At 36.9% G+C, this 27,299-nt stretch overlaps 3 protein-coding genes across 5 annotated transcripts; 2 read left to right on the top strand and 1 right to left on the bottom strand.

The window, feature by feature from the left end:
• The first annotated feature begins 650 nt into the window (after nucleotides 1-650).
• Nucleotides 651-3,286, top strand: LOC128157528 (uncharacterized). Its single transcript, XM_052820113.1, has 6 exons — nucleotides 651-884; nucleotides 1,051-1,113; nucleotides 1,357-1,465; nucleotides 1,935-1,968; nucleotides 2,081-2,151; nucleotides 2,979-3,286. Exons 1-6 carry the CDS (start codon nucleotides 738-740, stop codon nucleotides 3,176-3,178), a joined length of 624 nt encoding a protein of 207 aa, XP_052676073.1. The 5' UTR covers nucleotides 651-737; the 3' UTR covers nucleotides 3,179-3,286.
• Nucleotides 3,287-3,589: 303 nt separating this feature from the next.
• LOC128175190 (uncharacterized) lies at nucleotides 3,590-8,872 on the bottom strand. 2 transcript variants are annotated; one of them, XM_052840635.1, is made up of 5 exons: nucleotides 8,773-8,872; nucleotides 8,318-8,436; nucleotides 7,016-7,154; nucleotides 6,194-6,323; nucleotides 3,590-5,689 (listed from the first exon to the last, which is right to left on the bottom strand). In XM_052840635.1, the coding sequence occupies exons 2-5, from the start codon at nucleotides 8,427-8,429 to the stop codon at nucleotides 5,549-5,551; spliced, it is 522 nt and encodes a 173-aa protein (XP_052696595.1). In that variant the 5' UTR covers nucleotides 8,430-8,436; nucleotides 8,773-8,872; the 3' UTR covers nucleotides 3,590-5,548. The 2 variants fall into 2 exon arrangements, with proteins under 2 accessions (XP_052696595.1, XP_052696604.1); XM_052840644.1 differs by having other exon boundaries at nucleotides 8,782-8,858.
• Nucleotides 8,873-9,022: 150 nt separating this feature from the next.
• On the top strand, nucleotides 9,023-19,594 carry LOC128175164 (DNA endonuclease RBBP8-like). Of its 2 annotated transcripts, none has more exons than XM_052840596.1 (12): nucleotides 9,023-9,221; nucleotides 12,369-12,484; nucleotides 12,693-12,756; nucleotides 12,908-13,009; nucleotides 13,340-13,455; nucleotides 13,566-13,626; nucleotides 13,712-13,958; nucleotides 14,878-16,375; nucleotides 16,721-16,769; nucleotides 18,298-18,400; nucleotides 18,922-19,069; nucleotides 19,225-19,594. In XM_052840596.1, the coding sequence occupies exons 2-12, from the start codon at nucleotides 12,421-12,423 to the stop codon at nucleotides 19,323-19,325; spliced, it is 2,553 nt and encodes an 850-aa protein (XP_052696556.1). In that variant the 5' UTR covers nucleotides 9,023-9,221; nucleotides 12,369-12,420; the 3' UTR covers nucleotides 19,326-19,594. The 2 variants fall into 2 exon arrangements, with proteins under 2 accessions (XP_052696556.1, XP_052696566.1); XM_052840606.1 differs by having other exon boundaries at nucleotides 9,023-9,217.
• The last annotated feature ends 7,705 nt before the right edge of the window (nucleotides 19,595-27,299 follow it).

Below are 27,299 nucleotides of genomic sequence, written 5' to 3' on the forward strand. Positions count from 1 at the left end.
TCGTGTGTAGCTTTGTTTTTCACGATGAAATGGCCATGGGAAAATAGCATTGCAAGATAAAGTAAGAGTTCGCTCTTAGAATTTCGTCATCAATAATGGATCGATTCAAATTATCTATCGTACATGTAACTAAGATAATGCATGGAATTATTCCATTGCAAATTTATATCATAATTTTTTTAACTTTATTCTCTTATTTGCATGATATGATAAGTTAAATATTCTATATGCAACATAAACAGCGTACACAACAGACTGCGATGATTGTGTAGATGTTTTCTGTTTTATACATGCATATATATGTACGTATATTATAATTATCACCGACTCAGCAGATGTCGGCAAATTTCGGATGTATCGCACTGATAAAACAAAAAAGATTAAGATAATCAGTTCAGTATGAAATTTTAATTAGATACAAACGATATTATTAAAATAAAATCAAGAAACATTATTACCGTTTCCATATCCTTCTTCCTGTTTCATGCTTAGTTTAATACACGTATATACTTCCTTGCCCTTTGACCCTAACAGGTCTGTTACGTCACGACAAGTGAACGGTCTTGCCCCCGGGGGGACGGGTTTCGTCATAACAGGAAGCTACCCGACCCTCAGTTTGTGGCCCACGTTGGACTACGTCAGTTAGTTCTGTTTGACTGTGCATGGTCCTTTTATAAAAATATAACAAAGCTCTAATTCCGTTAGTCTACACAAGTTTACCCTAAAAAAAAGTACACATGGCTTTGTTACTTGTTTTAGCGATTTTAATATGTGGAAATGCAGTGGATGGACAATTTCAGCGAATGTTTCAACAGAATATCGTGGACAATCCGCCCGACACAGGGAAAATCCTGATCCAATCGGAATTAAAGACTGAGACTCTGGTGAGTGAGGGGGTAGCGGCCGAGTGGTCAGAAACCGGCAAGGAACTTACACCATACAAGAAAAATTAAAAAATGCATGATAATATCAACAAAGCTGATGGGAAAAGTAGTACAAGTTAGTGTATTTATGATTTATACAAGTATATACACTATTCTTTTCCTTCAGGAAATGCCCGAGGACTGTGCGAAAAAAGCTATCTCTGGTGACACATTGGTGCTTGATTATGAGGTACAGCTATTTATATTATAAATATTTCGTTTAAAGATAATAATCTGAAACTAAGAGGGAATATTACTACATTTGTATCAGAGGTATAGTTGAAAAATATTAATCAACAGACGGCTTTATTATTTTTTTTGTTATCAAATTAGCCGCTTTTTTCATGAAGAGGGGGATGGTCTTGGTTTGACCTATCTTTAAGACAACGGTTTTTTATCATCTTCCTTTTGACATTATCCTTTGATTTTTCAGGTTTTACTGAATAATAAAGTTGTAGAAGACTCCCGCAACACTGGAGAGAAGGGAGCCACGGATAAACAGCCACTGGTGGTCCCCACAGGAAAGGGCGCAGTCATCCCAGGTTAGTCCGTCAAGGGACACGACTCCTCACTAAACTAATATAATTCAACTTTTTATATAAAAGATTAGTTTTTTTGGCTTTGCTTTTCATTGGTAAAATCCGGTTATACAATTTTGTACCAATCTTAACCTCTAGTTGTTAGTATGACATCAAAGCACTGGAATATCATTATAGGGTCATAGAAAGGGTGATAAAGTTATCATTTTGGTCTTTTGAGTAGTAACCCATCTTTTTATCTTAGTTGGGGTTTTTTGTTTTTTGTTTTGTTTTTTTTTTGGGGGGGGAGGGGGGGGGCACTTTCGAATATGAAGGCTATACTTAGGCTATGTATCTCAGAAAATAAGCTTAGTTTGTGGATATATTATGTTTATATTGAGGTTAATAGTACATCTAGATTGATCTGGGCATTATCCAAAGTGAAAATTGTTGTTGGTCAAATTTTCAATAAGCTGGGTAAATTGTTTTTTAGGTCTTGAGTTTGGAGCTCTTGGAATGTGTGTAGGGTAAGTACCTCGCTATTCAGAATTTCTTTGTAAGACAGAATTCTTCCGTCATTTTTTTTTTTACGCTTCTATGTGAACACGCATATAACCATTTTAATGTCCTGTTTTACAGAGAGAAGAGAAAGATCATCATTCCTCCACATCTCGCTTTCGGAGAGAATGGTATTCCTGGGGTCATTCCAGGTAACTAGACTTTTCTTATTACCTGCTCGCTACATTTTAGCAAAGTGTTCGACTGAAATTCGTGTTCTCTCAACTGAATCGAATACCCTTTATCATGACGCTGGATGCCATCATTAAAAACGTGGTCGAAATAGTGCTTACAATGTTATTCTATATCAATATTTTAATTGCTTGATAAGTACTTAATTCGATCAAGAATAAAATAAGATGATCGTATGGATCTAGAAGGCAATAAAAATTACAAATATGAACACCGTATACAAGGTTCTGCATGATTATTTAATTGCAAAGGAGAAATCCCTCAAAAGATTTTATCTGCTCTTTGAATCACTATAAAAACAAGAGGTCTATGGACCACATCGCTCATCTGAACAACAGTTTTTTGTATCATTCTATTTTATTTTTTTTTAAACATTATTTTCTCTCTATATTACTAGTTAGACTTTGAACCCCTCTTAGGGTCAATATTTTAACAATTTAGAATCTACATTATTTGAGGATGCTTGCATATAATATATATAATATCACAAGTTGTAGCACTGTAGTCCAATCCTTATACTTCTATGTATTTTGAACCCCTCTTGGGGCCCCAGTATCAGCCCTAGGTTCATGATTTTAACAATTAATTATCAACACTATCTTAGGATAATTGCATATTTACCTCACAAATTGCAGCATTGTAGTTATTAAGAAGATATTTAAACATTTTCCCATTATTTCCATGTTAAACTTTGAACCCCTCTTGGGGCCCCAGTATTAGTCTGCTCTGCTCTATAGCAAATTTCTAAACAGACTCATAGACAGTCTCTACATTTGGATTATTTCAGAGAACGCCGAGGTGACATTTATCGTGACGCTGATGGAGATCGTGCCCAAGAGCTGGGGGGAGTGGTACGTGGACATCGTTTGGTCCGCCTGCTACCTCGCCTTTATTGGCGGGATCTTCATTCTGATGGGGCAGGGAATCCAGGAGAAGAGGAAGGCACTCAGGAGAGAGGCCAAGAAAGCCCAACACTACAGGGACTAAACCACGTGACTGTGAAACGTGACATTACAGGGACATACAAAACACTGTGATAGGTTCTGTTGATATATGTGTGCATATTTATAATAAATTATCCATTTTTATTAGTTAAACATCTTGTTTTTTTTTTTGTCTTTTCACTTCATTTACAAAATTGGAGAGGGCATAAAAAATGGTGGAACAGGCCTGTTGCTTATAAATGTGTGAAAAGGCAAAATCATGAGCCAGACCTAAAAAAGCAAAGAAAAAAGTAAGAAGGGTTATTGTTAATTTTATGATAAAAATAAAATATGCCCATAAAAAAATTGAAAATATAAATTGGGGAGGGGAGTGGGGTGGTCAAAGCTGTATAATGCCTGCATCTTCAACTAATTAGCAAATAGGTAGAAGGCAAAGTAAATCATTAAGAACATCCAATATAATATTGTTTTATTGGACACCAAGAACATCCAATATCATTTTGATTTATTGGACACCCATCTTTACATGTCTGTGTATGACATACTACATGCAATTACACAGTTCTCAATAGAAAGCCAATAAGTCAGTATTAACAAAATAGTTTGAATTCATTGTCAACAAATGTAAAATAAGAAAATAAATTTTGTATTCAGTTATACTTCTCCCCTTGTTCCCATCATTTAAGAACTGTTGTATTTTTTTGGCCTTCTTTAAACTTCATATAATATAAAATAAACAGAAGTAAGAAAATTATTTTTTTCTTTGAATGTTCTTTCTCTCAAGACTGCCTTAAAAAAATAAGCAGATCGAAATCAAAATCATTTTAAAGATTTTCTAACATAACATAATAACATGTTTATCATGGCATCAAAAGAACTTAATGTTTGGATAAATTTTGCACTAAATTGTAGTTGTTAATTGTGTGCATTTTCCTGAATGTTTCTTACATCAAACCATTAAAAAACAAAATGAATCACAAACTGAACAACAGTTAAAATTCATTTTCAGTCCAAAGAAGACCAAGTACAAATAGGGTTATGCTAAATACCCAAGCCCCCTTAAAACCAGGGACAGACTAGTAACAAAAAAAGAATCAATGCCAATATAAAAATTGGAGAAGGGGAGGAGATACACCATACTTGATCAGTAGACATGAATTCAATAAATTTCTATCAAATTGCAGATTCGCTATATCCTCAACTATTGCAACAGATACATTACAAAAAGCAAGTTTCAAAGTTTCCTAAACACGTCATTATAAAATGATATTCTACATGACATACATGATGCCAAAAGTCTATCAATGCACCAGTGAATAAAATATATAAATAAATCCACAAGAAAACGGCAGCATATCTAACAGCTTTACAGATATATAAAGTACCTGGGAATATTAAGACTGCATGTACATAAATATAAATGTTGGATAAGTTTTCTCACAGACATTTGAAACGATTAATTTATAAATGACAACAAAATCGCTTTTCAATACAAAACATTAAGCAATTTGAATACAGTGTAAATAACATTTTTACTTATCCGTCTACTTGGATACAAAGAAATCCAAGTTGCTTATGAATTCAATTTCATAAACACATGTACAACAATAAAAAGCACAGTGTTTAATAGACTTACTGCAGGGAAATTTCAGACTACCATTTCATTTTAACAATGTACAAACCGCAAAATGTGACCTCTTTACAGCAAACACAATAATAGAAGTGCTGGAATACAGCACACGTTGAAATCGGCTAGTATGTGTCTTTCTCCTTAATTTCGGTATCTAATGGCAAAATAACTTCTTTTTCCAACACACATCATGAAATATTTCCTGTTTTTTTTCATTTATTCAACCAGATATTCTCTCTTGAATTCAACCAAATGCCCTAGCTATCTTTTCCACAAAAATAGAATATAATTCAAAGCCAAAAAAATATAAACAACAAAGAAATTATGTAGGGCTAGTAATATTGCTTGCCATAACAAAACGAATAAATAAACGCGATGAAATTTTGAACCTGTGTAATGAGTAAATATAAATTACATGTAAAGTACAAATGTAATGACATGGTCTACCAGCATGTTACATGTAACTACATGTAGTTACATCACCATGCAATGTTAATAAGTCTGTGAAAAGTCACTCGTTTACCTCAGCAACTAACTATTAACTACTCTAGAATAGCAATCATAATAAATTAAGAAACACAGAGGGTGCAAATGTAGTCTGTTAAACCAGCAACTTAAACATTTAATATATCAAAAAGTCATTTGCAAAAAGGAATATAATTATCACATTAGTCAGGCTTTTTAAAGCTATATCTATAGACATATTATGCTAAATATCCAATCAATGACCACTACAGCTCCATCATTCTGTCATACAGAGTCAATATCACTGGCCTACATACACTAGGTTGTTTTTAAGTCCTGCATACCCTCCATTATAACTTGTTCGGAGGAATCTGTGAATTTTTCGAGGAAGTAGGCTCTTTGAACATTCTGAGGCAAATTACACGTCCCTTCCCAGTGTGCCTCATGAAAAGAGTGCGACTGCAGGAGAAAATGCTCTTATTAGTATCAGCTTATTATCATTTTTTTTAAGTATTAGCTTGTAGCATTCATTTAAGAGGGCTGGATGGCCACTGCCATTTTTAGACTTCATTGATCTCCTTAAAAAGAAGAGCTCTGTATAACGATACAACTGTATAAAAAAATATCCAAATTTTAATGCTAAATAATAAAAAAAGATTTTTTTACTGAACAATAGTTTATGCTTTGTCTGGGCGAAATCAAGACGAGGGGAAACCATTTGCAATTGAAAAAGGGCGAATATAACATGAGCGAAAATAACCCTGCATGTATACAGTATTTCATATCACTTGTTTCATATAGTCAAAGTTCATTATAGATAGTACACTAGTAAACTGAGGTGATTGCATCAATAATTTTCATCAAATCAAAGAGAGCAAACTCTTTTAGACACTTGTGTACTTTAGCTAATTAATAATGTAACTATATACTAGTATATCTTTATAAACTTGACAGAAATCTCACCGATTTGACGTTCCTGGTCCAAATCTTTTTACACCTGCCGTCACAGATAGGACAGGGGCGCTGTAAGGGGAAACCACCACATTCACGACAGCTCTGACTGGAGTTGCCATCGTACCAGCACTTACCACATCTGAAATCATTCTCTCAAACATCAAAAAATGAAATGTTGTGAAAACCAAATGGCAGTCATACATGTATAATCTAATAAATTTGTTATTGTTGCAGGTACGGAGTAGTGTACAACAAGCAAATGATCGCTCATGTATAATATCTGCTAAATTTGCAAGTAGTTGCTGCTCTCGTATTTATTGTCACAAACCAGTGCATTTCCTCTTTCAAAGGTAAACTGACCACTTGCTTGCAGAAGTATACATAGTAAATAAGCGTACATATAGTACATAAATAAACATAAATACTATAACGTCTTCTGTATAGCATCCCTAATAATAATTACACTGGCGAGAACTTGTTTGATGCAAGGAAGGAACAGTGGTCTGAGAGGATTAATATTCTATGCATGGAAATAAAATTAATATGTTTTTTTTTTCCTGTTTAATGTACATTGTTCTCTCATACAATTCGCATAGCATGCAATATCGACAGTCATACTCCTGTGGCATTCAGAAATGCGCTCTGAAAAATGGGGTAAAATTTTCTTCTGTGTATAATAGGCATCCCCCATTTTCTATCAAATTTGGGCTGAAAAAAGTGCTTATCATACAAAAGACTTTATGGTAGCAGTGAATTAGTTCTCAGTCAACTCATCCTGAACAAAATAAGATCCCTATTTTACGGTGTATTTAGAATTTTTAAAACACCTACAGGTGACAGGTGTCAATCTTCCTCTGATAGGCATCCGATTTCATCATCTCCTCCACTTCCTCTTTGGAGAATTCTTTTTCCTCGCCTTGGTCACCGGTTGTATAGAATACTGTTGCTCTAGGTCCATTTAGTACTTCATCTTTCCACATACAAAAAAAGAATGTACATATAATACAGGTCAAAGACATTAAAGAGACCGTTTGGTCATACTATTCACCTGAGCTGATTTATTGAAATTTTAACCCATACAGGACACATTTGTAATATATGTATATGCAGTAAATATAATATCTAAACTTCATTTTTTTTTAAAATTCAAGTTTTTTTTGTATGCTGTCTGGATATGTGGGTGGTTTTTATTTATATTTCAAACATAATAATTATCAAAGTTCGTTCAAATTGATGCAAAAAATATCTTTTGCAGCTCTAAAAGGAAATCAGGTGCACTGTATTAATGACATCTCATATCATATTTATTCATATCAAATCATGTAAGCATTCTTTACAGAGAAACAGAGGCTTTTTAAAATAGAATTATGAAAGGAGATGAATGTTTAGACTACTGTCCATTCTTTATTTTAGGTGAGTAAATTTGATTTGAATCATCAGAATATAAAATCGCAAGCACCAATTGTTTTGTTTTAATTTCATATACATGATATAGTTCAAAGCTGTCTGAGAAATATAATTGAGATTTTAAAATCCACGAGAGTTGTTTATAGGGAAAGGCGAATATTAATTCCTCGCATTAAATAAGGAATCTACAGTATACAGTATCCCTGGTAACCATATTAAATCTTTTAAAAAGAAAATTAATAAAAATACAAATTCCTGTCAAAGACATACAATTGTAATTCTAAATGTACGGTAATGGTAAAAATAAATTATTTCTTAAATGACATTGTCGTCTTTATTTATAAAAAAAATAATTGAAACTCAAAAGAACAAAAATAATTTTTTACAGAGATTTAAAATGGGGAAATCTAACCTTTTTTTAAACTCAGAAATTTCCTGTACATTTTGCACAATTTTTCATGATTATACAGGTACTTGCTGTTTGCAGTGCAAAATCTTTGTATGCTTATATTTAGCAACATTCTTTATCATGACAAGGGCATTTCAAAGGGGAACTCTGAGACTTTTTGTCATTCTAGTGGGTTTGAACCTTAGATATGTTGAACCTAAGGTACTAATAAATATCTAACATTCTAAGAGATTGTGTTCAATGTGCTGCAAAAACAACTTGGGACAGGATCTATGGGATCCATTACAAGATTGATTTCTTAATAAATAAATCAGAACCTTCTCCCTCAGCGCCTGCTGTTAAATTAACGTCCATTGGGACCAGCTCATCATCAGGGGTATTGTCTTCTGCAAAACCTTCATCTCCATCATCCGGCTTTACTCCATCCATGACAAGGCTAGTGAAATAAATAACATAGAAGAGTCAGCATGTATTAATCATATTTTACTAACATTTTTATAAATGTTAAGAATATGTGTTAATATGTTTCATATAAAATGAATTACCATGCTGTAACAAATTTAAAGCATGGCCGTTGTCTCAAATCAATCATAACGTATTATGAACTAAAAATGCTCTTTTGGGCCTAATTTTAAAAATGAAAGATTTTTTGTTAAGGATTAACATGGTCATTTTAATAGTTGTTTTACAGTTCAATCTTCTACCTAAATTTAATTTCAGTAAAATATCAATAAAAAGAGATAAATGTGAGATAAACTGCAAAAAGACCTACAGACGACACCTGGAAATTGATGAGAAATTGTCAAAAAAACAGTGACCAACTGAGAGCACAGCCCAAATCCAAACTTTGTTTACTTCCCGTGGCTGGGCTTAGAATTACAAAATATCAATCCCGATATTTTTACCACTACCAAATCTTACAGGATAAAAGCATTTTCTCCACTATATAATTTACATAACATTTTATTTAAAAACAAAGTGTAATTCTGACATAATCTGAAATTGGATGATAAATGTTCCAGATTTTTTTTCATAACTAATCGGGGTCGTGGATTCAAAAATCAAAACCCTAAGCGCGAAACACAAACCAAACAACACCAACACAAAACAGCACCAAACGACACAACACAATAAGTTCCACAACACAATAAGTTCCAACATATCAGATTCCTAATTATGTGCAGGGATAATTAAAGAGATGCATACATCGATATGAAGTAGGTAGGTTACCTTGGCATTGATGGGTTTGTTTTCTTATATAGACCAAGTCTTTACCAATTTACATCAGTTTTGCGCCTGATCTATGTACATGTAGCTTTATTGGTATCAGGAGAAAACGTACCCAAGAGAAAACGTACCCAGGAGAAAACGTACCCAATCTCTAGGGTACGTTTTCTCCTGGAGAAAACGTACCCGGGTACGTTTTCTCCAAGAGAAAACGTACCCTATGAAAATCATAATTATAATACTTAATAGTTTTTAATACTTTTAAATACTATTTTCATAATAAATATACAGAAATGTAAGAGTTTTATAGATATATGAATTTAATACTTTATAATTTTAAATTATCCATTTATCGGTAGCCTTACCAATTTGAGTTTCTCTATGCGAGATCCCCTGATTTCAATTATAGTGATAATCAATTAAATACCTGAGCAGTTAATTTATTATGATGTAATATTATGTATTGCCTCCCCGTGCAGGAGGTAGAAATATTCACTCTCCACACATTATACATATCAGTGGCGTCGGAAGCAAATTGACTGTTCAATGTTACATTTCGTAGTAGTTTCCATATATATGAATCAAACAAATATTTAAAAGACTTCAGTAGACTTGGTTTTATTAAGCAACTTTGTTCTATAGATAAATTTTTAAAAAAAATGTTAAAAATAGCGCAGTATGGACTTCTTGACATACTCATCATTTAGTTCTCCAAATGAGATTGCAATAAAAACTTATTATTTAACGGTTTCGTTTATGGTATATTAATTGTCGACTAATTAAACTGCTCAGGCCATGTTCGTGTATGTGTATGGTACAAATTATTGTCTTAATAATTTAAGTACGTGATTATGCATTTAAAAAAAAAACAACAACAAATGATACAAATGTTCATTGTATATTTTATTTTGTTTCATTTAAGAATATCTATGAAAACCATTTTTTATTATTTTCATAGGGTACGTTTTCTCTTGAAGAAAACTTACCCGGGTACGTTTTCTCCTGGAGAAAATGTACCCTATAAATTGGGTACGTTTTCTCCTGGGTACGTTTTCTCCAGCATTCGCTTTATTTACCTACAGAGCTTTACTTACCTACATGAAAATGAGCATGTGTACAATATGTCACACTTAAATGCAACAATAATTTACAACTTTGAAATCATCTGAAAACAATTCTGACCTGAAAAAATCTCTTTAAAAAATGTTTCTCCTTTATACAGGTTGGGACCAATCTCCCAAATGGAATATAATAGCCCGTTTGGGATATAATAGCCCAAATGGGATATAAATTTAAAGTGCAAAAAATATTTTTTTTTTATTTTAAAATTTTTGATATAAATCCGCATTAATGTGAATCAAATGCAACAACTTTTGGTAAAGAAGTTTTTCTATATGTCTACTGGCCAGTTCTCGTCGAGTACCATTTCTCACCAGTACATTGTGACGTCATTTTATCAACACTTAAAATTATAGACGAAAAATGACGTCACAATGTACTGGCGAGAAATGGTACTCGGCGAAAACTGGTCGCACGCCAGTATAGTTTGTAAGATTGATCCCCAAGAAGTTTTGGATATACTGAGGGATCAATCTCCGTACTAATAGTACAGCTACAGAAAAAGTTGTTTACCAAAAGTTGTTGTATTTCATCCATTCTAATGCAGATTTATAAAAAAAAATTCAAAATCAAAATTTTTTATTTTTTGCACTTTGAATTTATATCCCATTTGGGCTATTATATCCCAAACGGACTATAATTATATCCCATTTGGGAGATTGGTCCCAACCTGTTATACTCTGTCCCAAGATATCCTCAATTCACATTTTGCTTAATTACTTGATATTTATAAATACCTCACAGGGTTCAAACGATATTCATTCTAAAGTATAAAAATTTCCAAGAATTCTCAGTTAAAATGCCCCTGTTAGCTTATCAGGTTTCAATACACGACTAAAAAATGTGAAGTCTACGGAAATTTTATATTACAGCAAGCCCGGATGATAATGTTGAAAATTAAGCAAGGTATTCTGAGTGACTTCTGAATGGAAAAAGATGTAAACATTCCCCAATATAAATCTCTGTAAGAAATTTGTTTTTATTCCTGTGATTTTTTTTTTCAGGTGAAAAATGATAATGTATGAATGAAATTATCTTGGATATTTTCCCTTTCATTGATTTCAATTGCTCTTCTTTCACAGGTATTTTTTTAAATTAAAAATCATCCAAATGTGCTGCATAAATATCTTGGAACAGACTATAGTCCTCTTCGTGCTTAAAGCACATAAAGCCTTCACTGAGGATCTCCATTTCTGCTTGTCTGCTGACATCTGCTGTGCCATGCCCCAAGTCCATCCCTGATATTTCATCTCCATTGCAATCAAAGTTCTAAAATTGTTGAGGCTATGTATAACTCTTTATGTGTGACCAAACAGCTACTTCTTCAATCAAGTTCAATGAAATAACAAAGAAAAACAGTTCTGTTTAACATAAATATTGATTGGTAATAATTCAACATAATGTGAAGTAATCACACTTATTCATGTCTCATGGCACAAAAGCTGTTTTACATAAAAAGCAAAACTGCACTAAAGAAGCTAAACAAAACTACTTCAGGAAGATAAAAACTATGCTTTTTATTTTGCTGACAGCCTATACAGAGTGAGTGCAGAATCAAAGTAGTTTATTTTGCGTTGAAATATGTCTAAAAGTCATCAAGATGCAATACTTCACACTGCCAAAAAATTATTTGTTTGTGACGTGAGACCGGTTTGAATACCAGGCCAGATAGCTCAGTTGGTAGAGTACCCGACTAGATATTCAGAGGGCCCAGGTTCGATTCCCGGTCTGGTCTGTCATTATTTCTCCCATTCCCCTTACATGTTATTAAAAAGATTTCTGAAAAGAGGCAAAAAAAACCCCCAGCTATTTCTGTGAAAAAATGGTGACTGCTAACATACATGTACTGTATCCACTGATTGCAAGACATTTGAGGAAAATGAAGTCATTTTTATGATCAGTTTGCAAATATTTAATTTTTGTAAATGATTCTGTCATGCCGTCTTCAGAGTGGTCAGGTTTGTGGTATTGTTTGCTTGCTGACTTTGAACATTTCCAATCCATGCTTTAATTTTATTACAGACACTTGTGTCAGGATAGGGAGGTCTGGGAGGAGAGTTAAAACCTTGTAAAGATGGAGAGGAAGTGTGCTGATGTCTTAAAGGAGGCCCTGATGCTCCACACCAAGGAGATCAATGGTAATATTTAAAACTGTCAATATGTTAAATATTATTGAATACATGATTATACACTACTTATCTGTCATGAATGTCTAATCTCTTTAATGATAATCACTTAAATTATGCTGTAACAAAATGATCACTCTTGTATCAGACATAACAAGTGAGAAACAAAAGCATATTCTTTAAAGGTTCTTCAAATTCATAGGAATTTATATTGTTTTAGATCTAGTTCACAATGCAGAGCACTGGAAACAGAAATGTGAATCTCAACAAAACCACAAACAGAGGCAAGTTTCAAGTTTTATAATTTTGATTATTTAGAATAGTTTTAATTACTGATTTTGTAACCAAAAAAAGAAATAATCCCAAAAGAAAACGCTCGGACAAATGCTGTATACCGACAGAAATTATTAATGCTGAGTTTGATTTGTTCTTTAGACTTCAGGAAGAGTGTAAAGCTCTTGAAAATAAAATCATTGGTATGCAGAGCACAATAGAGAGTTTGAAAGAACAGATCCAGGATCTAAAAGAAAGCCACAGGTACAGCACAAACATTGAGGAAAATTGATAAAAAATTATGTTTTTGAAGAGGGAAAAATTCAGGAAATTGTTATTGGTTTGTCTGTCTGATTGTTTGTCTTTCTTGCTCCATAACTTTAACCTAGGCCATATCTTTTGCACTACTGAGCTACAGTACAGAAACTTTTAATTATGTAGTGAAAGTTCAAGGTCAGTATAGAATCAAGATCATCTTTAAGGTCAAAGGTCAATGTGATTTTTTCATAGTTTGGGAGAGAATGTTTCACACACATCTTAGTTTGAGAAAGAATAGGTTTGAAATGCATATAATGAATGGTATATTGGTTTCAGGGAAAGCTCCGGCTTGAGGTGTAGAATGTGTGACCACCTGCAGCGGATGAATGACAGTTTGAACGAGGCATACACCAACAATATAAGAGAGAAAGACCGAAGGATAGCTGACCTTGGTATGTATAGGGGAATGACATAAAAACATAAGTTTGTGCTGATGAAAATGTAAAAGGTATGCTGATATTGATACAATGAATATGAACTAAAAGTGACATTTGTTTCACAGAAAACCAGCTGTTTGAATGCACAAAGAATTTGTCATTAGAGAAGACTTGGACCTCATCAAAGTAAGAAGTCCATTTGATATTAAGTAGAATATTCTTTACAATGAAAATATAAATTGAAATACCCTGTAAATTGATCTGTTTATAGTAATACTCCACATAAACCAAGGAGACAACAGAAAACATCCCTCAACACAAGTTTAAGAAGTGAAAGCCCAGATTCAACAAGTCGCAACACCCCAAACAAACCCAACACAGTAAATAAAGAAGCAGTCACAGCAACTATAGACAACAGGAGTATAGAGTCCAACTCGAGCGAGAGCACCAAAGTCAACAATGAGGAAAAGGGTCCAAAGTTACGCCTCCGCACTCGCAAACGAAACAGATACACTGAGGTCAGTACAGTAGTCTTCTGTTTCGTGTATTCATTGCTTTTGGGTAAAGGGTGTGCAATAACCTTGAAATAAGTTTCTACAATGTAGGTCTAGAGTTAAGGTCAAAGCAGAATTGTATGAAAAATCCTTCTCCAGATCATATATTCTCTCTCCTTGGTTCAATGTGGCTCATACATCACAGAGTATGCAGTGACCTTGAAGGACATTTCTAGGTTAAGGGTCAATGTCATATCAGAAGCGCAAAAAAATTTATTTACGCTCCCCTTATCCCTATCTGGCTTGTACTTCACATAAAAAGAGCTTTTGGGTAAGGGGTGTGCAGCGACCATCGAACCATTTTAACAAGAGCTTGGACTTTGGGAAGTTGTGTCAAACAGCATTGTGACGTAGGCCTGACTATTTCTCTTTTTGTCTAGCCTTTGAGCTAAGATTACAAAATCGGTGTATATTTCGCTTGAAACCAGTGTCATTTTTAACTTGTTTTGACGCAAGAAATGGCTAGTTACATCCCACTGAAAGTCCAAGGCCATGTTAAAAAGGTTCTAAATAAAATTTCAAGGTTAAATCATAGCAGATCTCTTTAAAATCTGGTTTTAGACCACAAACTATTTCCCATTGGCATAATCTTGCTCATATCAAACCCTAAAAAGGCCTGTTGGTAAGGGGTAATTAGCTTGACTTTAAAGTTTTATGCCAATCTGAAAATTTCTTTGTCATAGGAAATGTCAAAGCAAAATCCTCTGAAATGCTCTTATCTTATTTTTCATTGTTTTAAGTGAGGCCCTTTGAGATGGTCACCATTTCAATGATTCTACTTTTATTTAAAACGAATATAGCCAAAAAAAATTTGAATCCTCACGCTATACATTATCAATATTTTTCTGTGTTTTATTTATGTTAATCTTTTCACAATGTTTAGGATCCTTCTCCTGAAAACAAGCGACAAAAAATTCATCCCAAAGACTACACTGAGGAAGAATCCAGCCAGTTGTTGGTTCCTGAAACTTGTGACCCAGATATCATAGCTGTGGATCATGAGGAATCTCCAGGAGAGGAGGGGGAACATCATCGCATCCCAGACACAGAGGCTGGTGTGGAAGTGACCACAACGTCTGACAGTGAGTCAGACCCAGGACATGAGGGGACAGGGAACCGATACAGTCTCCGTAGTTCTCTCTTCAGTCCTTCATCTGAAGAGTCTGATACAATCCTCAAATCTCCAAAGAGAAAGGCAGCAGACAAGAAAACAGGACAGTGCCATTTAGAGGAAGTTAAGAAGAAAACGAGTGAAAAGGACAGTAATTCTGACAAGAAACTACCATTAGTGGAGGGATGTGATGGCTACGTTCAATCCTCACCCATATTCCAGGTATACAAGAAGTCTAATTTAGAATCTCCAGATATAAAAAAAACAGACACTGGGTTGGAATCTGACGCTGAATCTCCATTACTGCTGAAGATAAGCAAGAACTTGGATGAAAAAGGAGCAAAAGAAGGTAGCCCTGCCAAGTCTCGATTGTTTGATGAAGACTGTGAGAGTATTGTGTCTCCTGTTGCTAACAGTTCATTCAGTAAATTCAGGAGTCTGTCTCAGGGCAGCAGGCAGAGAGGGAGACTTAACCAGAGTAAACTGTCATGTCCTGAGGAGAGGAAGAGGAAGTCAGAGAACGGTGAGAGTTGGCTGAACTCGACTAAGCCAGCAGTAAAGGATTCCCCGACCCTGAGACAGAGTACACTGAGTCAGATGTTTATGAATGTTCCCACAAAACCCCAGCCAGAAAAGTCCTCAGAATCAGATGATATCCAGAAGGCCATTGAACTGTCTCTAAGAGACCAGGAAAAAGGTAGGAGTGAATGTGCAGATGTGGACGGGGCACAGAAAGAAAATCTGTCACCATTCAAACGACCCATAACACCAAGGAAATGTAAAAAATCAGCTGGTAATGTCCTCAGTTTCAAAAACAGAAAAAGGAAAAATAGACACACCCCTATTGACTGTGACCCTGATGAGACTGTTCCCCCTGGGTCAGTGGAGATATGTCCAGAGCCAGCATCTGTGGGGGTTCCTCTGAATGGAAGCATTGACCCAGTGGTACAACTGTCTGTGCTGTGTGATGACTCTCAGAGTCTGAAGTCTGACGATTTACCCGACATAGAGCCCTATACAGAGGAAGACGGAGCAGGGAACATGGAGTCCTATACGGAGATCGACAGAGCAGAAAACAGCTCACAGATCGGGAACCTGACAGATTTCAGAATCGAGGACTTGAGAAAGGCTCCTAATCCACTTACCTCCACCTATATTGATGTGGAGAATCCACCTCATGGAGTGGAGGATGGCTCCCTATCTGTTCCCTGTAGTGCAGTGTTAAGCAGTGGACAGAGAAAAATTATTAGGATTCCTGACAACTCAGAGGGTAATATTAATGCATGCTTACCGGTATTACAGGAAATATTCACCCCTGTTTTATTTTTGCCCTTTTTTTAGACTGGGCGAATTACAATGTCTCCAATTTATATCTCTATTAACACAAGTTAATCTGGGTAAATTCAGGACAGGGCAAAGCCGTTTGCAAGTCTAATAGGGAAAAATAACACAGGGCGAAAAATAACCCTGTATACAGTATACCACCAACTTAAATGTAAATTGCATAATATATGTGAATCTATTTGATATATATGTACTGTAATACATGTCTTAAATCATATATTTTAAAAAATAAATAATGTACATTTAACATGCATATTCAATATCCTTGTAGATTCCAATAGTGAAAGTTTGATTCCAAATCATGAGGATAGCTTTGACAGGTAAATATTGGTGCCTTTCTTTCTTCCTACTGTTTATGGACAAAGTTAGCATGAAGCATTGTGATTGGCCAGTGTTATAAAAGACTTATCTAGATAGGGAATAAACCATGAAATTCTAGTGTGTGCCCCATTTATATCAGTAAGAATGTAGGAGACTGACAGATTTATATCATCATATGAGAAATGTTGGTTTTGAAAAAAATTACAAACCAGGAAAACAGTATGGCAGACAGCAACTTAATTCTGAATGATTTAATTAATCAAGGTCAAAGGATTAATTATTGTCAAAGGTTGTAATTGGTAATGTACGGGGTCATTCCTTACTTCATATGTTTTGATGCATAAGCACTGTTAGATAAGTTGTTTAGAAGATTGGATAACATAGACAATGGCTATAAATACAGGGGTTGAAAGATATCATTTCCAATGAAAAAAAAAACATTTTCAGAATCAACACATATATAAGCTGTTAATGTCCTTGTCTGCTTAGTTTTTGATGACTAATCATGTGACAGATATATACACAACTGTGAATGACCAACTCCTTACAGATGTCTTAGACAATTTTAGCTCCTTGCTTCTTTGAAATGTGTTAGACAGTTTTAGCAATTTTATTTGAAAGCAGGTGACTTACGTGAGACCAAATTTGTTTTGATCACTAAAACCTTAATGGCACTAACATGTTCTTTGACATGTAGTATTTTCTAATCTTTTCTTAAGGTCAAGATCTAGTAAATGATTCATGATATAGATTCTCTCAATGATGCTTCTTAACAATAGCTTTGTTTGAAAGGGGTACCAGGGCTTAATTCTTTGAAAATCTCCTTTCCTCCTAATTATTAAGCAGATGAACTTAAGTACATAGTTCTGGTGCAGAGGAGTGCCTCTTCCAAAATTGTAAAGTTTATGGCCTCTGGGTGGGGCTTCTTGTGTTAGGGTGGGGCTTTAAATGAATGCAGTAATTCTTTGAAAATCATCTCTTCTGCTCCTGGATATTTATCCAATGAATTAAATACATACCGGTAGTTATGATAAGGTAGAGTGCCTCTTCCAAAATTATGAATTTCATGGCCCTTGGGTCAGGGATTCTGGTGTTAAGGCAGGGCTCTTGTGATTATATTGGGTAGGGTGGTGTGATTTTGACTGATTATTTTCTTAGTATTTAAGACTTGTTCAATTTTGTCACTGGGTGTTATGCTACAAGTTTTTAATAATTTTTTTAAAAAATTTAGAAAGTTTATTTGATTAAACAATCCTGGAATATTAAAAATGATTTCATTAGCCTTGTAATTATAATGCACATGAAAATAAATTGCAAAAGCTACACTGCAGTTACTCAGGTGACTAATAAGGCCCATGGGCCTCTTGTTTTCTTAATGGGCTTCAATGGCCCCTCTAAAGGGTTAACAATTGCTAAATATGTGTTAAGTAAAAATTTGTACCCCTTTAGCTTAGAGCGTTGAAGCAATATAAATATCCTGTAGTTAGTCCCTACTTTCAGTAATTGTGTGATTACAACTATCAACAGAGTACCTGGTAAGGAGCAGCCGAACTTTGCTCATGTGGACGTCGTCAGGAAGCAAGACGAGCGCCGACGTCTGCCGGCTCACAAATGTGAGGAGTGCCGAGAGGTCAGTCAATTAATGAACATGTAGTTGGCTGTAATATTCAGTCTCATTCACAAATATATTCACAGTAAGGTAGACCCCTTCCCTGTACAATATATACTTAGACATGAGTTTAACCCAGGATGAACAAATTGACCCTGTATGCTATGAATGTGTAGTTTGCTTTAAATGGGCCTTTGGTTAGGTCCTCACCAGAACTCCTGTCTGAATGGCAATCTTATTTTAACAACATAACATTTCTGGTGTAGTTTGTGACTTACTTGTAAAAATGGTCCTTATCAAGTGCCGCAAACACGAGAAACAGAAAAGATTGAGCTTAGATTTCATCATTCTGATATTCATTACATGTACCCAGTAAATGAATTTTCACCAACGCCAAAAAAGAAGACAGAAATTTCCTTTAATTGATAATGTTGCAATGAACCTTTCTTCACACACTGATTTCCATCCTGCCTTCTATAGTAATTGATGATATTGAAACAAAGAATCCTTTATCAAGAGCTGTTTGATTTACCTATTTACAGTACTTTGAGGGGATGGGCCTGTCTGAGGAGGAGATACAGAAGAGACTCCAGACGTGTTCCAGACACCGTGCCAAGCATGCCGCTCCTGGAACTCCGGAACATTTCTGGGACATCGGGATGGAGGACACTTTGGAGTGTGAGGAAAGAGGTCAGTTTTTGTACACTAACACACACACAAACACAGTCACTGATGCAGTATCCTCAAAAGGTTGTGGAAGGTGATAAAACCTTAAAATTAACGTACAAACGCAAGCTAATTTTTGTTACAAATTTACATAGAATATTGCATTTGTATTTCACCAGGATATGTGAACACAAAGGATCCAGATGAAGGCAAGCCGAGGTTCAGGAGGAAAAGACAACTGAATAAAATGTTTAAGTCTAAAAAAGAGGAAGAAGGATGAAACCAGGGGCAGCAACTCAGGAAATCATTTGAATAATTTACATGTATACCAGTATGTGATTTCAGGGACCAGAAAATATTTTAGCAAAACTTGCTCAAAACTGACTTAATTCTTTATTTATTTTAACTGTTGTTTTTGTTTCATGTGTATATTAATTATACACAGTCAAATATTTCAAGTTGTACATGTATTGAATTTACTAATATATATATATATATATGAACTGGTATATTTCAAGTATTATTTACCCGACTGTAAAACAGACTAAAAAATAGTATATTCATAGTTGTTTTATATAGAATCTTTACATATCAAATCAGGCACGTAGCATCAGGGGGGGCCAGGGGGGGCCTGGCCCCCCCACTTTTTCTCGCCGCAACAATTTTTTTAAAATTTACATATAAAAAATGAATTATAATGGACTTGGCCCCCCCACTTTTTTGGAAGTTAGTAGAAAATTGATATGAAAATAAGGAAATGAAGAGTCCAATTGAAGTTACCCCCCCCCCCCACGGATAAGGAATTTCATGATTTGGAGGAAAAAAAATTTTGGTACGGAAGAATTTTTTTGGAAGTATAGTTGAGTCTAACCCCCCCCCCCCCACGGATTAGGATTTTGAAGATTTTTGGAGACTTTAAATTTCCCTTTTTTTTTTTTTTGCTTGTCAAGATTTTTTGGATGGGTCTGGCCCCCCCACTTTCAAAAACGATGCTACGTGCCTGCAAATATCAATTTTGTACATATGAAATAATAAAATCAACATATAATGACTTTTTTTTGTCATTTTAAATACATTTATACAGTAGTAGGCCAATCTTTAAGATTTTTTATTTCTTTGCTGTTATCCATCTGTCTTTCTGTCGGTCTGTCAGTCGGTCCACCAACAGTTTCCATTCATTTCCTTTGCAGAGGTTGCACATATTGAAATGAAATTTGTTATACAGATTTATCATAATAAGGTCAAGTTTGATTTTGGGTATGATCGAACAATTTTTGACAGAGTTATGCCCCTTTAGAAAAATTACTATTATTTGCAGTTTATTTTCATAGCTGATCTTTCCAAGGAAGGGTGGCATTAGTATTTCACAAAAATCTCTTGTTTTCTTTAAAATCTCTCTCCCTATCAAATGATTCCATGTCTTTGTTCCCGGAACTAGAATGTGATAGATGTTATTATATTTTTATTGAATGAAGACAATTCTATTATAACATATTTTAAACTAGAAACTTTTTTGCCACATAGTTTAATGGCATGCTCTGGAAGAACTCGCTATCCTTTAATTTATCAGCTTTACAACTAAATGTCTCTTCTGTACTCAAGATTATAACAAGAGATCTTGAAAGTTTTAACTGAAATTTGAAGTGAGACTAGAATATTCTTATACGGTATTTATTTCCATGATTGTAAATTGGCAGTCTGACATAATAACATAAGCAACTTGCTGATCAGAAAGTCTTGTGGTAATCTTTGTGACCTTTGCTTCCTTTAGTGGTTCATTTTGGTATCTGTCCACCCACCATTCGGCTAATCTTTCATGTAAGAAGTCACGAAATATGAAGCAAACTATCTAGTTTAACCTTCAGTAAGCAACAAATTCTCCTCATAAAGTCAGCGACAAAATGCACCAAATCTCTTGACCAAAACCCTACCCCTAAAGTCAGCGACAAAAGGCGCCAAATCTCTTGACCACAACTCTACCCACCAAAGTCAGCGACGAAAGGCGCCAAATCTCCTGTACATAACTCTATACCGAAAGTCAGCGACAAAAGGCGCCAAATCTCTTGACCACAACTCTACCCCTAAAGTCAGCGAAAAAAGGCGCCAAATCTCCTGTACACATCTCTTCCCTCAATGTCATCAACAAAAGGCACCAAATCTCCTGTACATAACTATTCCCCTAAATTCAGCGACAAATGGCGCCAAATCTCCTGTACATAACTCTTCCCCTAAAGTCAGCGACAAAAGGCGCCAAATCTCTTGACCACAACTCTACCCTTAAACTCAGCGACAAAAGGCACCAAATCTCCTGTACATAACTCTACCCCAAAAGTCAGCAACAAAAGGCGCCAAATCTCTTGACCACAACTCTTCCCCTAAAGTCAGGGACAAAAGGCGCCAAATCTGCTGTACATAACTCTATACCTAAAGCCAGCGACAAAAGGCGCCAAATCTCTTGACCACAACTCTTCCCCTAAAGTCAGCGACAAAAGGCGCCAAATCTCCTGTACATAACTCTATACCGAAAGTCAGCGACAAAATGCACCAAATCTCTTGACCACAACTCTACCCCTAAAGTCAGCGACAAAAGGCGCCAAATCTCCTGTACACATCTCTTCCCTCAATGTCATTGACAAAAGGCACCAAATCTCCTGTACATAGCTATTCCCCTAAATTCAGCGACAAATGGCGCCAAATCTCCTGTACATAACTCTTCCCCTAAAGTCAGCAACAAAAGGCGCCAAATCTCTTGACCACGACTCTACCCTTAAACTCAGCGACAAAAGGCACCAAATCTCCTGTACATAACTCTACCCCTAAAGTCAGCGACAAAATGCACCAAATCTCTTGACCACAACTCTACCCCTAAAGTCAGCGACAAAATGCACCAAATCTCTTGACCACAACTCTACCCCTAAAGTCAGCGACAAAAGGCGCCAAATCTCTTGACCACAACTCTACCCCTAAAGTCAGCGAAAAAAGGCGCCAAATCTCCTGTACATAACTCTTCCCTTAAAGTCAGCGACAAGATGCACCAAATCTCTTGACCACAACTCTACCCCTAAAGTCAGCGAAAAAAGGCGCGAAATCTCCTGTACATAACTCTTCCCCTAAAGTCAGCAAGAAAAGGCACCAAATCTCTTGTACATAACTCTTTCCCAAAAGTCAGCGACAAAAGGCACCAAATCTCTTGACCACAACTCTACCCCTAAAGTCAGCGACAAAAGGCGCCAAATCTCCTGTACATAACTCTACCCCTCAATGTCAGCGAGAAAAGGCGCCAAATCTCTTGACCACAACTCTACCACCAAAGTCAGCGACAAAAGGCGCCAAATCTCCTGTACATAACTCTTACCCAAAAGTCAGCTACAAAAGGGGCCAAATCTCCTGTACATAACTCTATACCTAAAGTCAGGAACAAAAGGCGCCAAATCTTTTGACCACAACTCTTCCCCTAAAGTCAGGGACAGAAGGCGCCAAATCTCCTGTACATAACTCTATACCTAAAGTCAGAAACAAAAGGCGCCAAATCTCCTGTACATAACTCTTCCCCTAAAGTCAGCGACAAAAGGTGCCAAATCTCCTGTACATAACTCTATACCTAAAGTCAGCGACAAAAGGCGCCAAATCTCTTGACCACAACTCTACCCCTAAAGTCATACCAAAAGGCGCCAAATCTCCTGTACTTAACTCTATACCTAAAGTCAGTCACAAAGGCGCCAAATCTCCTGTACATAACTCGTCCCCTAAAGTCAGCGACAGAAGGCGCCAAATCTCTTGACCACATTTCTACCCCTAAAGTCAGCGACAATAGGCACCAAATCTCTTGTACATAACTCTTTCCCAAAAGTCAGCGACAAATGGCGCCAAATCTCTTGACCTCAACTCTACCCCTAAAGTCAGCGACAGAAGACGCCAAATCTCCTGTACATAACTCTTCCCCTAAAGTCAGCGACAAAATGCACCAAATCTCTTGACCACAACTCTACCCCTAAAGTCAGCCACAAAAGGGGCCAAATCTCCTGTATATAACTCTTCCCTCAATGTCGGCGATAAAAGGCACCAAATCTCCTGTACTTAACCCTTCCCCTAAATTCAGCGACAAAAGGCGCCAAATCTCCTGTACATAACTCTATACCTAAAGTCAGCGACAATAGGGGCCAAATCTCCTGTACATAACTCGTCCCCTTAAGTCAGGAACAAAAGGCGCCAAATCTCTTGACCACAACTCTTCCCCTAAAGACAGGGACAAAAGGCGCCAAATCTCCTGTACATAACTCTATACCTAAAGTCAGCGACAAAAGGCGCCAAATCTCCTGTACATAACTCTTCCCCTAAAGTCAGCGACAAAAGGTGCCAAATCTCCTGTACATAACTCTATACCTAAAGTCAGCGACAAAAGGCGCCAAATCTCCTGTACATAACTCTTCCCCTAAAGTCAGCGACAAAAGGGGCCAAATCTCCTGTACATAAATCGTCCCCTAAAGTCAGCGACAAAAGGCGCCAAATCTCTTGACCACAACCCTACCCCTAAAGTCAGCGACAAAAGGCGCCAAATCTCCTGTACATAACTCTTCCCTTAAAGTCAGCGACAAAAGGCGCCAAATCTCCTGTACATAACTCTTCCCCTAAAGTCAGCGACAAAAGGTGCCAAATCTCCTGTACATAACTCTACCCCTCAATGTCAGCGAGAAAAGGTGCCAAATCTCTTGACCACAACTCTACCACCAAAGTCAGCGACAAAAGGCGCCAAATCTCCTGTACATAACTCTTACCCAAAAGTCAGCGACAAAAGGTGCCAAATCTCCTGTACATAACTCTATACCTAAAGTCAGCGACAAAAGGCGCCAAATCTCCTGTACATAACTCTATACCTAAAGCCAGCGACAAAAGGCGCCAAATCTCTTGACCACAACTCTTCCCCTAAAGTCAGCGACAAAAGGCGCCAAATCTCCTGTACATAACTCTACCCCTCAATGTCAGCGAGAAAAGGCGCCAAATCTCTTGACCACAACTCTGCCACCAAAGTCAGCGACAATAGGCACCAAATCTCTTGTACATAACTCTTTCCCAAAAGTCAGCGACAAATGGCGCCAAATCTCTTGACCTCAACTCTACCCCTAAAGTCAGCCACAGAAGGCGCCAAATCTCCTGTACATAACTCTTCCCCTTAAGTCAGCGACAAAATGCACCAAATCTCTTAACCAAAACTCTACCCCTAAAGTCAGCGACAAGATGCACCAAATCTCTTGACCACAACTCTACCCCTAAAGTCAGCGACAAAAGGCGCCAAATCTCCTGTGCATAACTCTTCCCCTAAAGTCAGCGACAAAAGGCGCCAAATCTCCTGTACATTACTCTCCCCTTAAAGTCAGCGACAAAATGCACCAAATCTCTTGACCAAAACTCTACCCCTAAAGTCAGCGACAAAAGGCGCCAAATCTCTTGACCACAACTCTACCCACCAAAGACAGCGACGAAAGGCGCCAAATCTCCTGTATATAACTCTATACCGAAAGTCAGCGACAAAAGGGGCCAAATCTCTTGACCTCAACCCTACCCCTAAAGTCAGCAACAAAAGGCGCCAAATCTCCTGTACACATCTCTTCCCTCAATGTCATCGACAAAAGGCGCCAAATCTCTTGACCACAACTCTACCCCTAAAGTCAGCGACAAATGGCGCCAAATCTCCTGTACATAACTCTTCCCCTAAAGTCAGCGACAAAAGGCGCCAAATCTCTTGACCACAACTTTACCCTTAAACTCAGCAACAAAAGGTACCAAATCTCCTGTACATAACTCTATACCTAAAGTCAGCGACAAAAGGCGCCAAATCTCTTGACCACAACTCTTCCCCTAAAGTCAGCGACAAAAGGCGCCAAATCTCCTGTACATAACTCTATACCTAAAGTCAGCAACGAAAGGCGCCAAATCTCTTGACCACAGCTCTACCCCTAAAGTCAGCGACAAAAGGCGCCAAATCTCTTGTACATCACTCTATACCTAAAGTCAGCGACAAAAGGCGCCAAATCTCCTGTACAGAACTCTTCCCCCAAAGTCAGCGACAAAAGGCGCCAAATCTCTTGACCACAACTCTACCGCTAAAGTCAGCGACAATAGGCACCAAATCTCTTGTACATAACTCTTTCCCAAAAGTCAGCGACAAAAGGCGCCAAATCTCTTGACCACAATTCTACCCCTAAAGTCAGCAACAAAAGGCGCCAAATCTCCTGTACACATCTCTTCCCTCAATGTTATCGACAAAAGGCGCCAAATCTCTTGACCACAACTCTACCCCTAAAGTCAGCGACAAATGGCACCAAATCTCCTGTTCATAACTCTTCCCCTAAAGTCAGCGACAAAAGGCGCCAAATCTCTTGACCACAACTTTACCCTTAAACTCAGCAACAATAGGTACCAAATCTCCTGTACATAACTCTATACCTAAAGTCAGCGACAAAAGGCGCCAAATCTCCTGTACATAACTCTATACCTAAAGTCAGCAGCGAAAGGCGCCAAATCTCTTGACCACAACTCTACCCCTAAAGTCAGCGACAAAAGGCGCCAAATCTCTTGTACATCACTCTATACCTAAAGTCAGCGACAAAAGGCGCCAAATCTCCTGTACAGAACTCTTCCCCCAAAGTCAGCGACAAAAGGCGCCAAATCTCTTGACCACAACTCTACCGCTAAAGTCAGCGACAATAGGCACCAAATCTCTTGTACATAACTCTTTCCCAAAAGTCAGCGACAAAAGGCGCCAAATCTCTTGACCACAATTCTACCCCTAAAGTCAGCAACAAAAGGCGCCAAATCTCCTGTACACATCTCTTCCCTCAATGTCATCGACAAAAGGCGCCAAATCTCTTGACCACAACTCTACCCCTAAAGTCAGCGACAAATGGCGCCAAATCTCCTGTACATAGCTCTTCCCCTAAAGTCAGCGACAAAAGGCGCCAAATCTCTTGACCACAACTTTACCCTTAAACTCAGCAACAAAAGGTACCAAATCTCCTGTACATAACTCTATACCTAAAGTCAGCGACAAAAGGCGCCAAATCTCTTGACCACAACTCTTCCCCTAAAGCCAGCGACAAAAGGTGCCAAATCTCTTGACCACAACTCTACCACCAAAGTCAGCGACAAAAGGCGCCAAATCTCCTGTACATAACTCTTACCCAAATATCAGCGACAAAAGGTGCCAAATCTCCTGTACATAACTCTATACCTAAAGTCAGCGACAAAAGGCACCAAATCTCTTAACCACAACTCAACCTCTAAAGTCAGTGACAAAAGGCGCCAAATCTCCTGTACATAACTCTTCCCCTAAAGTCATCGACAAAAGGCGCCAAATCTCCTGTACATAACTCATCCCCTAAAGTCAGCGACAAAAGGCGCCAAATCTCCTGTACATAACTCTTCCCCTAAAGTCAGCAACAAAAGGCGCCAAATCTCCTGTACATAACTCTATACCTAAAGTCAGCGACAATAGGGGCCAAATCTCCTGTACATAACTCTTCCCCTAAAGTCAGCGACAAAAGGTGCCAAATCTCCTGTACATAACTCTTCCCCTAAAGTCAGCGACAAAAGGCGCCAAATCTCCTGTACATAACTCTTCCCCTAAAGTCAGCGACAAAAGGCGCCAAATCTCCTGTACATAACTCTATACCTAAAGTCAGCGACAAAAGGCGCCAAATCTCCTGTACATAACTCTTCCCCTAAAGTCAGTGACAAAAGGCGCCAAATCTCCTGTACATTACTCTTACCCTAAAGTCAGTGACAAAAGGCACCAAATCTCTACCCCTACAGTCAGCAACAAATATCAATAGCTTTCTTAAGGGTGTCATCAAGAATCTCTTTACCTCGGTAATGAACTCCAAACTGACCAGACTTACAAAACTTTTTCAACATTGGCACAGTATGTTTCTCTTGCATTATTTAATTAATCTGCCCTGTCATTATTGTAGTTGTTAAAGAAAACTTGCAATTATTCATGTCATATTTTGAATTTTGACCACTGTCAATAAGGTGAATGTAATAAAGATGACAACAAGGTGAGAATATAAAATATTCTTGTTAATATAAATGATTGAGGTCTTAAGTTTGTTTTGGTACTATATTTGATAATCAAACCTTGAAATCAAAAGAATTACAAATTCGCCCCTTTATATCTAGGTATATTTACTGGTAATCAAAATAACAAACTCTAGAACACATTATTATATATATGTCATGATGCATTTATTCATTTACA

The sequence above is a fragment of the Crassostrea angulata genome, chromosome 1, assembly GCF_025612915.1.
Source record: "Crassostrea angulata isolate pt1a10 chromosome 1, ASM2561291v2, whole genome shotgun sequence".
NCBI lineage: Eukaryota > Metazoa > Mollusca > Bivalvia > Ostreida > Ostreidae > Magallana > Magallana angulata.

Excerpts from the sequence above, each read along its gene's own strand:
- LOC128175190 (XM_052840635.1), bottom strand. The coding sequence starts at position 8,429 with ATGGATGGAGTAAAGCCGGATGATGGAGATGAAGGTTTTGCAGAAGAC. Across the intron at positions 7,155-8,317 it reads AGCAGGCGCTGAGGGAGAAG|ATGAAGTACTAAATGGACCT; the intron begins GTTCTGATTTAT and ends GTATGTGGAAAG. Across the intron at positions 5,690-6,193 it reads GGACCAGGAACGTCAAATCG|TCGCACTCTTTTCATGAGGC; the intron begins GTGAGATTTCTG and ends TTTCTCCTGCAG.
- LOC128157528 (XM_052820113.1), top strand. The coding sequence starts at position 738 with ATGGCTTTGTTACTTGTTTTAGCGATTTTAATATGTGGAAATGCAGTG. Across the intron at positions 1,466-1,934 it reads AAAGGGCGCAGTCATCCCAG|GTCTTGAGTTTGGAGCTCTT; the intron begins GTTAGTCCGTCA and ends ATTGTTTTTTAG. Across the intron at positions 2,152-2,978 it reads TATTCCTGGGGTCATTCCAG|AGAACGCCGAGGTGACATTT; the intron begins GTAACTAGACTT and ends GGATTATTTCAG.
- LOC128175164 (XM_052840596.1), top strand. The coding sequence starts at position 12,421 with ATGGAGAGGAAGTGTGCTGATGTCTTAAAGGAGGCCCTGATGCTCCAC. Across the intron at positions 12,485-12,692 it reads CCACACCAAGGAGATCAATG|ATCTAGTTCACAATGCAGAG; the intron begins GTAATATTTAAA and ends ATATTGTTTTAG. Across the intron at positions 16,376-16,720 it reads GATTCCTGACAACTCAGAGG|ATTCCAATAGTGAAAGTTTG; the intron begins GTAATATTAATG and ends ATATCCTTGTAG.